This window comes from Cetorhinus maximus, chromosome 11 (genome assembly GCF_964194155.1).
Source record: "Cetorhinus maximus chromosome 11, sCetMax3.hap1.1, whole genome shotgun sequence".
Lineage (NCBI taxonomy): Eukaryota > Metazoa > Chordata > Chondrichthyes > Lamniformes > Cetorhinidae > Cetorhinus > Cetorhinus maximus.
The window spans coordinates 66,345,820-66,359,440 of NC_135889.1; the positions used below are offsets into that span (position 1 = coordinate 66,345,820).

The window sequence follows — 13,621 nt, forward strand, 5'->3', positions numbered from 1 at the left end:
CTATTCTAAGAGGTGTGACCATCTTCTGGTACAAAGTGTCTTGGAATTTCTCCCCTCCTTGATGTTGCGCAGTGTCTGCAGTTCGGCTTCCAGATCAATAATCCCGACCCGGAATTCCTCCAGCTGCTTACACTTCCTGCAGATGTGTTTGTCCTGGATGGCATTGGCGTTCAGGAGCTTCTATATTCCACAGCTGCAGTACAACACCTGTCCTACTATTGTTACTTATTTAGTTTTAATTACTTTCTTAATTAATTTAGAATAATTCCTATGTATACAATAATTTACTCTACTTATTAGATGCTAGTACCACCTTCAATTAAGAGTTATACGTTTCTTAATTACTAATTGACTTAGCAGTTACTCATCAACCAGCTCCTTCTGCTGCACCAGTGTAAGAAAAAGTAGAAAGAAAAAGTTGCCAAACTCGTATCAGCTCACTCTGCTGGCAATCTCCACCTCATGAAGGTCTTGTAAAGGGTACACAAGTTGCCGGGTTTCTTGTATTTGAATAACTAGGAGGTTGGTTCTCAGGTGAATTTTGAAACTGGCCAGACTAAGTACTTTGGCTGTTTGATGACTTGCAGCTAGTTTCAGAGTCTGGTTCTTAGACCGGCTGATGGTTCTGCTGATCTGCTGGGTCTTGGGGTAATAAATGTGCACTCCCTGAAACCAACTTTGATCGCATGACTGCTGGGTTAACATTTCTGAGGCTCACCAAGTCTAGTTTGAATCGGGTAGGCCATTGTGATACAATGGGAAGTTAACAGTGGCCATTAAGTTTCAATCTTCCCATATGTCCAGTATGAAACATGGAAACAGGCATCTGGAAACTCCACAGTCTTTGGGTGTTGGCGCATCCTTAAATAATGAGATGTGCAAATTCCACAAGTGGCCGTAAGGTGCCCTTATTTATGCCGATATTTAATGAGGCATTCTCTGGAGACTTGATACTGTCTTTAGTCCAAATACCAAAAATCACATTATCCACAGCAGCTATCCTAACAGATTGTTTGCATACAATTTTTAAAAGTATTGACTGAAAGTTAATATGTTATGGCTTTACTGGGCATGACACACTCCTTGAAACCTACCTCTCTAACCAAGGTTTTGATCATCTGACTTAATATTTCTTATGTGGCTCAGTGTCATTCTTTGCTTATGAATATTCCTGTGAAGCATCTTGGGACAGTTCATTACACAAAAGGTGCTATATAAATAAGTTTGTTAACAACATTAATAACATTTTAAAAATTGCATTCATTTAAAAAATGCTGATTCTGCAACAGAAATCTTGGAAAAAACATGTTCTTCATAAGGTAAAACTAATATATTTTACATGAATATACTATCATAACATCTAAAAACAATTAGTTTGAAAAATCTGCATTCCACCTTTTGAAACACCTGCTGTAACATCTAGGGCCTGAAATTTTCCCTCATTGGGCACGTGCGATCAGCAGTCAGGAAACGGGCCCCTTACCACGATTTTACGCAGGCTAGCCAATTAACAGCCAGCCAGTGTAAAACGCATACTGAAAAGCTCAGCGCTGCCAGTGCGGGGGGCAACAACGTCACTGCAGGCGCAGGTGAGTGCTTCTACTGAGCTCCCTGAAGGCAGGGAGCTGCAGACCTGCAAATAATAAAAGAAAGCACAAAAAAGCTGCAAAAAATATCCATGCAGCACCTGAAAGCATACCTCATAAAAATGCTGTCCCCGGATATTTCTTTTTATTTTATTTCCTAACAGAGATTTCATTATGCCCTTAAGTGAGGTGACAGCTGATTGGTGAGTAGTGGGTAAGTGTTTTTCTCCGGTTTAAAATAGATTAAGCTAAGGAAAGGTAAGGGTTCTAGTTTTTAATTTAAAGTATATAAATAATTTAACGTTTTTTTACTGTATTTAACTTAAAGTAAGGGTTTTTTTGTCAACTAGAGGCATGGCAGGGTAGCTCAGTCCCGTGTTATGTACCGCCTGCAACATGTGGGAAGTCCTAGATGCTCATTGCGCTCTGACCGACCACGTGTGCAGGAAGTGCCACCAGCTGTAGCTTCTTGAGCTCCAAGTTTCGGAGCTTGAGCGGTAGCTGGAAGTACTGAGGTACATCCGCGAGGCTGAGAGTTTTGCGGATAGCACGTTTTTAGACATGGTCACCCCACAGCTTACGGAAGTGCAGATAGAGAGGCAATGGGTGACCATCAGTCAGAAGAAAGGTGTTAGGCAGGTAGTCAGGAAATCCCCAGGATGCATCTCGCTCAAGAACCATTTTTCTGTGTTCAAAAACGGTGAGAGTGACGGTTCCTCTGGGGAGTGCAGCCACGCTCCTGGCACTGTGAGTGACTCAGCTGCACGGGGAGAGGAGGAGGAAAAAGAGGGGAAGAACAATAGTGGTAGGAGACTTGATAATAAGGGGAACAGGTAGGCATTTCTGCAGCTGTAGCCATGACTCAGGATGGTATGTTGTCTCCCTGGTGCCAGGGTCAAGGATGTCACTGAATGGCTGCAGGGCAAAGAGGGCAGGCAAACTGACAGAGATTGTGGTACATATCGGTACCAACGACATAGGTAGAAAGAGGGCTGAGGTCCTGCAAGCAGAATTTAGGGAGCTGGGAAACAGATTAAAAAACAGGACCTCAAAGGTAGTAATCTCTGGATTATTTTCTCTACCCGCTAGTGAGTATAGAAATAGGAGGTTAGTCCAGATGAACGCGTGGCTGGAGAGATGGTGCAGGAGGGAGGGCTTTAGATTTCTGGGACATTGGGACTGTTACTGGGGGCGGTGGGACCTGTACAAGACGGATGGGTTGCACCTGAACCGGAATGGGACCAACATCCTTGCGGGGAGGTTTGCTAGTGCTGTTGGGGAGGGTTTAAACTAACTTGGCAGGGGGATGGGATCCTGAGAGGAGGTTCAGCAGGGGGAGATGCACAGCCAAAATTAGAAGAGAGAGCAATTAATTCTGAAATTATAGGCCAGTTAAGGTACAAGGGAGCTTGGCAAGGTTGAATGGTATTTATTTTAATACAAGGAGTCTGACGAATAAGGCAGATGAGTTGAGGGCACAAATTAACACACGGAAGCATGATGTCATTGCTGTCGCAGAGACATGATTGAGAGAGGGGCAGGATAGGCAGTTCAATATTCCAGGATATAGGGTCTTCAAGCAAGACAGGGAAGGTAAAAGAGGAGGGGGTATTGCAATATTGATCAAGGAATCAATTACAGCAGTAAGGAGGGATGACATCTTAGAAGGATGATATCTTAGAAGGCTCCTCAAATGAAGCCATATAGGTAGAACTGAAAAACAAAAAAGGAGCAATCACATTGCTGGGAGTATACTACAGGCCCCCAAACAGTCAGAGAAATAGAAGAGCAGATATGTAGGCAAATTTCAGAGAAGTGTAAAAATAATAGGGTGGTAATAGTGAAGGATTTCAATTTCCCCAACATTAACTGGGTTCGTCATAGTGTGATAGGTTTAGAGGGAGCGAAATTCCTAAAATGCATCCAGGAAAGCTTTTTAAGCCAGTACGTAGAAGGTCCTACAAGAGAGGGAGCGGTCCTGGACTTAATTTTAGAGAATAAAGTCAGGCAAGTGGTAGAGGTATCAGTGGGGGAGCATTTTGCAGAAAGTGATCATAACTCCATTAGATTCAAGGTTGTTATGGAAAAGGACAAGGATGGGCCAGAAATCAGAGTTCTAAATTGGGAGAAGGCCGATTTTAATAAGATCAGATATGATTTGGCCAGAGTGGACTGGGAGTAGCTACTTTTAGGTAAATCTGCGTCAGAGCAGTGGGACTCATTCAAGAAGGAAATAGGGAGAGGGTACAAGGCCAACATATTCCAGTAAAGACGAAGGGTGGGACCAACAAATCCAGGGAACCCTGGATGTCGAGGGATATACAGTATTAAATAAAGAGAAAAGGGGAGGCTTATGGCAGATACCGAGGGCTCAAAATAGCAGAAGCCCTAGAGGAGTATAGAATGTGTAGGGGGGAAATTAAAAAGGAAATTAGGAGAGCAAAAAGGGGGCATGAAAAAACATTGGCAGGTAAAATAAAGGAAAATCCAAAGTTATTTTACAAGTACATTAAGAGTAAGAGGATAACTAGGGGAAGAGTAGGGCCCACTAAGGACCATAGTGGTAATTTGTGTGTGGAGCTGGAAGACGTAGGTAGGGTTCTAAATGAATACTTTGTGTCGGTGTTCACAAGGGAGAGGGACGACATGGGCATGGAAATCAGGCAGAAGGACTGTGATATTATTAAATAAATTATGGCAGGCTTAAAAGTAGATAAATCTCCAGTCCCAGATGAAATGTATCCCAGGCTTGAGTGAGGCAAGGGAGGAGATAGCAGGGGCGCTGACAATTTTCAATACCTCTCTGGCCACAGGAGAGGCGCCCGAGGACCAGAATACAGCCAATGTGGTACCATTATTCAAGAAGGGAGGAAGGGATAAACCACAGAACTACAGGCCAGTCAGTCTATCCTCAGTGGTGGGGAAACTATTGGAAGCAATTCTGAGGGACAGAATTAATCTACACTTGGAGAGGCAGGGATTAATAAAGGACAGTCAGCATGGTTTTGTTAAGGGGAGGTCATGTCTGACCAATTTGATTGAATTTTTCGAAGAGATGACCAGGTGTGTAGATGAGGGCAGTGCATTTGACGCAGTCTACCTGGACTTCAGCAAGGCTTTTAATAAAGTCCTGCATGGGAGACTGATAACGAAGGTAAGAGCCCATGGGATCCAAGGCAATTTGGCAAATTGGATCCAGAATTGGCAGGAAGCAGAGGGTGATGGTCGAGGGGTTTTTTTGAGACTGGATGCCTGTGTCCAGTGGGGTTCCACAGGGATCAGTGTTGGGTTCCTTGCTGTTTGTGGTATATATAAACCATTTAGACTTGAATGTAGGAGGGTTGATCAGTAAGTTCGCGGATGACACGAAAATTGGTGGGGTGGTAAATGGTGAGGAGGACAGCCTTAGATTACAGGAGGATATAGACGGGCTGGTGAGATGGGCTGATCAGTGGCAAATGGAATTTAATCCAAATAAGTGTGAGGTGATGCACTTGGGCAGGACAAACAAGGCACAAGAATACACAATGAATGGTAGGACCCTGGGAAGTACCGAGGATCAGAGGGACCTTGGTGTGCATGTCCACCGGTCCCTTAAGGTAGCGGGACAGGTAGATAAGGCGGTTAAGAAGGCAGATGGGATACTTGCCTTTATTAGCTGAGGCATAGAATACAAGAGCAGGGAGGTTATGCTGGAACTGTATAAAACGCTGGTTAGGCCACAGCTATAGTGTTGCGTGCAGTTCTGGAATCCGCATTATAGGAAGGATGTGATTGCACTAGAGAGACTGCAGAGGAAATTTACCAGGATGTTGCCTGGGCTGGAGAGTTTTAGTTATGAGGAGCGATTGGATAGACTGGGGTTATTTTCCTTGGTGCAGGAGATTGAGGGGGGACATGATTGAGGTGTATAAAATTGAGCAGCATAGATAGGGTAGACAGGAAGGAACTTTTCCCCTTGGTGGAGGGATCAATAACCAGGGGGCGTAGATTTAAGGTAAGGGGCAGGAGGCTTAGAGGGGATGTGAGGAAGAATTTTTTCACCCAGAAGGTGGTGGGAGTCTGGAACTCACTGCCTGAAAGGGTGGTAGAGGCAGAAACCCTCATAACATTTAAGAAGTATTTGGATGTGCACTTGCGATGCCATGGGCCTAGTGCTGGAAAATGGGATTAGAATAGTTAGGTTTGAAACTGGCGCAGACTCAATGGGCCGAAGGGCATTTTTCTGTGCTTGTAGACCTCTATGACTCTAATGACATTTCATCAAAAATGTAAAGGCCGCATGGCCGTTTGCCCCATCTGCCAACTGTAAGGTTGGACAAGCCACCTGACAATCGCGCTGTTAATGGGCTTTATTGCCTGCTAAATTGTAGGTGGACGTGCTTCCCACTGCCCTGCGCGCCACAGAGCGAAATCACGTGTGATTTTACGCCCATTTGGGTCGGGCACATGCCCGCCTGCGGAACATATAATTCTGCCCTAGGTGTTACAATTGTCAAGAGTGTAGCGATTTGGACTCTTACAATAAACCCCAGATAAAATTCTTGTCAAGGAATAACCATATTGACAAAAAGGACAATCACAAATTTAGAATGCAAACTAACAAGGTTTATTGAACCATAAAGATTGATACTTAACATTTCATTAGTTGAGGCATGGCAGGATACACAAGTTCAGCATGTGTTGGTCCGTCGTTCCCATGGATTCCCGGATGTCTGGGGTCTTTTCTTCATGGTTCCTGGTCTCTTGACTCAACGACATCCTTCAAGATTTTAGCTTAGCCAATTTAACCCTAACATACATACAAATCCCAATACAGCTTTAAGAATTCAAATCTTGTGAATCCTTTTCCAACCCACAGCTTCCAGTCCACTTTAACTGCTGAAGCTATACACTTCACATCTGCCTGTTGCTGTGTGTGTTCTCTTTCTTTCTCTCAGGGCAATTAATTTAGCCTGGCACTCCACTGATCTCCAATACTGCATTCTTATAGCAATCCTTAGCCCTGTGACAGTTACTTTACTCACTAATACTGGGTTCTATGACAACCCCATAGCCCTTGACAAATAACCATTGGCTGGCAAAGTCCTACTCAAATGCTGGCTTCCTAGCAAGTGCCTTACTCCTAACCCTCTCTCCCAACAAATGCCCCCACAGCAGGTGTCCTGCAACAATGTTAACTGTTGGCAAGTGCAAAGACCTCAGTGATGCACTCCTATTTTTATACCCTTTTTGCAGGTAGTTTTACAATATTTAGCCCATGTGCAACCAGATCAACACAACTATCAAGTTCTAACCCAATAGTTACAACTTTTAACCAATAGGAACAATGCTCCTAGCCTCCCCACAACAATCTAACCTTAATTTGTGTGTCTAACCGGAGGTCCTCAGAACATTCTAGGCTCAAGATCATTCTTCTAGCCAATCAGCTTTTAACATGTAAACATACGAATTAGGAGCAGGAGTAGGCCACTCGGACCCTCAAGCCTGCTCCGCCATTCGATAAGATCATGGCTGATCTGATTTTAACCTCATATTCCTGGCTACCCCGATAACCTTTCACTCCCTTTCTTATCGCGAATCTATCTACCTCTGCCTTAAAAATATTCAAGGACTCTGCCTCAACCACCTTTTGAGGAAGAGAATTCCAAAATCTCACAACCCTCAGAGAAAGTTTTTTCCCTCATCTCTGCCCTAAATGGGTGACCCCATATTTTGAAACAGTGACCCCAGGTTCTAGATTCTCACAAAAGATGAAATATCCTTTCAACTTTAATCCTGTCAAGTCCCCTCAGAATCTTCTATGTTTCAATCAAGTCGCCTCTTACTTTTCTAAACTCCAGCGGATACAAATCTAGCCTGTCCAGCCTTTCCTCATAAGATTGCCCACCCATTCCAGGTATTAATCTAGTAAACTTTCTCAACTGTTTCTAATGCAGTTATATCTTTCCTTAAATAAGGAGACCAATACTGTATACTGTACTCCACATGTGGTCTCACCAATACCTGTACAACCGAAGGATAACTTCCCTACTCTTGTATTCAATTCCCCTGCAATAAATGATAACATTCTATTAGCTTTCCTAATTACCTGCTGCACTTGCATACTAACCTTTTGAAATTCATGCACTAGGACACCTAGATCCCTCTGCATCTCAGAGCTCTGCAATCCCTCACTGTTTAGATAGTATGCCTTTTTTACTTATCCTGCCAAAATGGACAATCTCGCATCTTCCGACATTATACTCCATTTGCTAAACATTTGCCCACTCACCTAATCTATCTATATCCTTTTGTAGACTCCATACGTACGCTTCACAACTTACTCTTCTACCTACCTTTGTGTCATCAGCAAATTTAGCAACCATACGATCAGTCCCTTCGTCCAAATCATTTATATAAATTGTAAAGAGTTGAGGCCCACCACTGATCTCTGTGGCACACCACTCGTCACATCCTGCCAACCAGAAAATTAACCATTTATGCCTACTCTCTGTTTCTTGTTAACTAGCCAATTTTCTATCCATGCCAATATGTTACCCCCTACACCATGAGCTTTTATTTTCTGCAATAACTTTTGATGTGGCACCTTATCAAATGCCTTCTGAAAATCTAAGTACAGGATATCCACCAGTTCCCCTTTATCCACAGCACATGTGACTCCTTCAAAGAACTACAACAAATTAGTTAAACATGATTTCCCTTTCACAAAGCCATATTGACGCTGCCTGATTGTCTTGAATGTTTCTAAGTGCCCTGTTATAACGTCTTTAATAACAGCTTCTAACATTTTCCCTATGACAGATGTTAAGTTAACTGGCCTGTAGTTTCCTGCTTTCTGTCTCCCTTTTTGAATAAAGGAGTTACATTAGCTATTTCCTAATCTAATGGAACCTTCCCTGAATCCAGTGAATTTTGGAAAATTAAAACCAATGCATCAAGTATCTCACTTGAGTTCCTCCCTCCCTTCCAATTCCTGATATACAGCTATTTCTGGGATGTTACTTGTATCCTCTATAGTGAAGACCAATGTAAAATACCCATTAAATTCATCTGCCATCTCCTTATTTTCCATTATTAATTCTCCAGACTTACTTTCTGTAGGACCAATGCTCACTTTAACTCTTTTCTTTTTTAAATATCTGTAGAAACTCTTACTTTCTGTCTTTATATTTCTAGCTAGCTTTCTCTTGTACTCTATTTCTTCCCTCCTTATTAATCTTTTAGTCATTCTTTACTGTTTTTTATATTCTGTCCAATCTTCTGACTTGCCACCTGTCTTTGCACAATTATACGCTTTCCTTGGCTTCCCTTCTAACTGCTAAACTATAAATTGTATCTTTGCTGGAACATCTAGTACTCAGGCTACCTTTCTGGCATTGTAGTTGTGGCTTCACTTTACTGCTAACCCAAACTTGTTGGAGTCTAAATGTGTCCTAGCTATAACTTCAGTTCAATCCCAAAGTTCTTTCTTAAAGCTATATCACAGTATTTGGCACTTAAAGAAATACCAACTTTCTTAACAACATACTGCAAAATTCACAAAATCATCCCAATAATACATACAAATTAAGACTTGTCATCAATAAGGTTATGTACACTACACTATAATAATTTAAGCCTTACTAATTAGATAAATGTGCTGAGGTGAAGTCTAACAAAAGCTGTTTTAAAAAATTATTTGAAATACAATTCTTTTCTTTGTTGTTTTTTTCCCTTCCCCTCACCTCCCCCTGACCCAGTACCCTCCCCAGCACCACTTACTATTTGCTGTCCTAGAGGAAAAGCAACTAAACGACAGGAGGACACCTCGTTGGGCTCATGCAGCGAGGCAATATGAGTAGAGCTCCGGAATAGGAAAGGTGCAGTCACAATGTTGGGGATTTACTATAGGCCTCCCAATTGCTGGCGGGAGATTGAGGAACAGTTATGTAGGCAGATTTTGGAAAGATGTAAAAGCAATAGGGTTGTTGCGGTGGGTGATTTTAACTTTCCCTATGTTGACTGGGAATCACTTAGTGCTAGGGGTTTGGATGGTGCAGAATTTGTAAGGTGCATCCTGGAGGGCTTCCTGAGAAAATATGTAGATAGTCCAACTAGGGAAGGGGCAATACTGGACCTGGTAATAGGGAATGAACCCGGCCAGGTGGTTGAAGTTTCAGTAGGAGAGCCTTTCGGGAAAAGTGACCATAATTCAGTAAGTTTCAAGGTACTGGTGGATAAGGATAACAGGAGTCCTTGGGTTAAGGTGCTTAATTGGGGGAAGGCTAATTATAACAATATTAGGTAGGAACTGAGGAATCTCGACTGGAGGCGGATGTTTGAGGGCAAATCAACAACTGACATGTGGGGGGGCTTTCAAACGTCAGCTGATAAGAATTCAAGGCCAGCATGTTCTTGCTAGGATGAAGGATAAGCATGGCAAGTTTCAGGAACCTTGGATAATGAAGGATATTGCGAGATTAGTCAGAAAAGGGAAGCATTCGTAAAGGCGAGTAGGCTGGGAACAGATGAAGCCTGTGGAGAGTACAAAGAAAGTAGGAAGAAACTTAAGCAAGGAGTCAGGAGGGTTAAAAGGGGTCATGAAAAGTCACTGGCAATCAGGATTAAGGGAAATCCCAATGCCTTTTATACATATGTAAAAAGCAAGAGTGTAGCCAGGGAAAGGGTAGGCCCACTCAGGGACAGAGGTGGGAATCTGTGTGTGGAGCCAGAAGAAATGGGAGAGATACTAAATGAATACTTCTCATCAGTATTCACCAAAGAGAAGGACTTAGCGGTCGATTTGTCTAGGGAAGAGTGTGTAGATAGCCTGGATCATGTTGAGATCAAAAAAGGTGTTAGGCATCTTGAAGAATATTAAGGTGTATAAGTCCCCAGGGCCAGATGGGATCTACCCCAGAGCACTGAGGGAGGCAAGGGTGGAGATTGCTGGGGCCTTGACAGAAATCTTTGTATCCTCACTGGCTATGGGTGAGGTCCCAGAGGACTGGAAAATGGCCAATGTTGTTCCATTGTTTAAGAAGGGTAGCAGGGATAATACAGGAAATTACAGGCCGGTGAGCCTTACGTCAGTGGTAGGGAAATTATTGGAGAAGATTCTTCGTGACAGGATTTACTACCATTTGGAAGCAAATGAGCGTATTAGTGAGAGGCAGCATGGTTTTGTGAAGGGGAGGTCGTGTCTCACTAACTTGATCCAAGTTTTTCGAGGAAGCGACAAAGATGATCGACGATGGAAGGGCAGTGGATGTTATATACATGGATTTCAGTAAGACCATGGCAGACTGGTACAGAAGGTAAAGTCGCATGGGATCAGAGGTGAGCTGGCAGGATGGATACAGAATTGGCTTGGTCATAGAAGACAGAGGGTAGCAGTGGAAGGGTGCTTTTCTGAATGGAGAGCTGTGACTAGTGGAGTTCCACAGGGATCAGTGCTGGGACCTTTGCTGTTTGTGGTATACGTAAATGATTTGGAGGAAAATGTAACTGGGCTAATTAGTAAGTTTGCAGACGACACTAAGGTTGGAGGAGTTGCAGATAGTGAAGAGGATTGTCAAAGGATACAACGGGATATAGATCGGTTGGAGACTTGGGCGGAGAAATGGCAGATGGAGTTTAATCCGGACAAATGCAAGGTAATGCATTTTGGAAGGTCTAATACAGGCAGGAATTATACAGTAAATGGCAGAACCCTTAAGTGCATCGACGAGCAGAGGGATCTGGGTGTACAGGTCCACAGGTCACTGAAAGTGGCAACGCAGGTGGATAAGGTAGTCAGGAAGGCATATGGCATGCTTGCCTTCATTGGCAGGGGTATTGAGTATAAAAGCTGGGAAGTCATGCTGCAGCTGTATAGAACCTTGGTTAGGCCATACTTGGAATATTGCGTGCAATTCTGGTCACCACATTACCAGAAGGATATGGAGGCGTTGGAGAGGGTGCAGAGGTTTACCAGGATACTGTCTGGTCTGGAGGTTATTAGTTATGAGGAGAGTTTGGAGAAACTCGGATTGTTCTCACTAGAGCAACGGAGATTGAGGGGCAACGTGATAGAAGTTTACAAAATTATGAGTGGCATGGACAGAGTAGATAGTCAAAAGCTTTTTCCCAGGGTGGAAGAGTCAATTCCTAGGGGACATAGATTTAAGGTGAGAGGAGAAAACTATAAAGGAGATGTGCGGGGCAAGTTTTTTACGCAGAGGGTAGTGAGTGTCTGGAATTCGCTGCCAGAGGAGGTGGTGGAAGCAGGTACGATAGTGGTGTTTAAGAGGCAGCTTAACAAATACATGAATAGGATGGGAATAGAGGGATATGAACCCCGGAAGTGCAAAATGTTTTAGTTGACGGGCAATATGATCGGCACAGGCTTGGAGGGCCGAAGGGCCTGTTCCTGTGCTGTACTTTTCTTTGTTCTTTGTTCTTTTAGTTTCCAACAGCTGCTTGATTCGATTTACGAATTTGGGATTATACCAGACTTGACTTCATCGCTTAAAATTTGTATGCTTTGAAAAGCTCCATATCCTGAATTTGGATAATGCTATTTCCAAATATTTGTTTGAACATTTTTAGAATAGAGCAGAGATACTTCTTCGCCTAGAAGAAAATAATTGCCACTATTATCACTATACTTTTTATACTTTCTTTTCCAGGCGGTCAGGCAGTAATACTACACTGCCATATTCTCAGTCACCTCCTGAGGCTATATTAGTCAATACCCTGGGAATTTTCATTTTACTCTTTGGAGGATGCATCTTGTGGATTGCCACACGTCCAGAGTGGAAGCGCCCTCCAGAACATATGAAAGAAAACGTAGGCAGTGAAGAAGACTCTATCTTAAACAAACCAAATGTTTCTGCTGAAAGCAATAATGAAAATGTTCCTGAAGGCATAGCAAGATTGAGACACCTCAACTTGGAAGATGTGGGTCAAAGATCAACATTCTAAGAAGTGATTATAATTTTCTCAAACACAAATTTAGTATTGAATACTTTTGAGTATTAAACAGTAACCATTCCATTTTTTCAGTGTTAAGTGAACATGGGCAACCAAAACATTTACATTCTTAGCACAGTGCATAGGTTTAGCTTTTCTGCAACAAAGAGGGAAAATACTGACCAAAAAGAAGTGCTTTGTTGACGCACAACAACTAATACAGGTCGAGAATCCTTTATCCGAAACCCTCGGGGCTGATTGCATTTTGGATTTCAGATAATTTTGTTTTCAGGTACCGCATATAAACTTACATTTACAATAGCTTAAGCCTAGGCTAACTATAGTCTAAAGTAAATAAAATGGCTAGAAAAGTAAGATGTATCACTGAATAATAAATACAGGGTACCTGTAAATTCTTTTTGACATGTTCACCATAAAAATTGCAAGTCAACAGTACAGACAAACAACTAGACTTCTCGTGCTAAAGATAGAAGAGGTTAAAAAAAAAGCACGGTTTTTGGATGTGTTCGGTTTTCAGATTCATGGATAAAGGATACTTGACCTGTATGTTCTGTATTGAAGAATTACTGCTATATGAAACATTACTTTTTGTGCACATGTGTATGCAAATAAGTGTGTTATGAAGTGTACAATGAAATAGATGCTTTTGATACTTCATGTTAGAAGTCAAATACATTATAGACATGGCTTTAGAGAAGAATGTGCCATTAAGCTGTTTTTATATTTAGTACTGATCATTGGACACTGTAAACATTGACTTGTTCTATCTATATATTTACATATAAATAAAGTATTAGTGCATCTCCCTTGATGTTGCTCAGGGTGAGTCAATTCCTTTACTTGTATATTTCATTTCTACCTTCACCATTTTTAAAGCATAATGCACAAAATATATTAGATGGAGGTACTGTGGTGGCCTGGGCAACTGCAGGGAGCCCATTTGGTGCTGGAAGGGTTAATGAGAAGTTGATTGTACGCCTCGGCTTAAGAGAAAAATACTGCAACCTTGAGATGAATACAATCTTCCCTGACCACAGTTTCAGGATGAGCCTTGAGACATTCCATTTTGCTTTTCTCAG

General features: G+C 42.4%; 1 protein-coding gene across 2 annotated transcripts in view; it reads left to right on the plus strand.

Annotated features, from left to right (window-relative positions):
- The window catches only part of cybrd1 (cytochrome b reductase 1), a 35,946-nt gene extending 22,598 nt beyond the window's left edge, over positions 1-13,348 (plus strand). Inside the window, exons 4-5 of one of the 2 annotated variants that reach the window (XM_078552168.1) lie at positions 1,751-1,789; positions 12,239-13,348. In XM_078552168.1, coding sequence (XP_078408294.1) covers positions 1,751-1,789; positions 12,239-12,533 — 334 coding nt within the window. In that variant the 3' untranslated portion in view covers positions 12,534-13,348. The remainder of the gene's footprint in view (positions 1-1,750; positions 1,790-12,238) is intronic. The other variant, XM_078552169.1, reaches the window with a different exon arrangement.
- Positions 13,349-13,621: the final 273 nt, after the last annotated feature.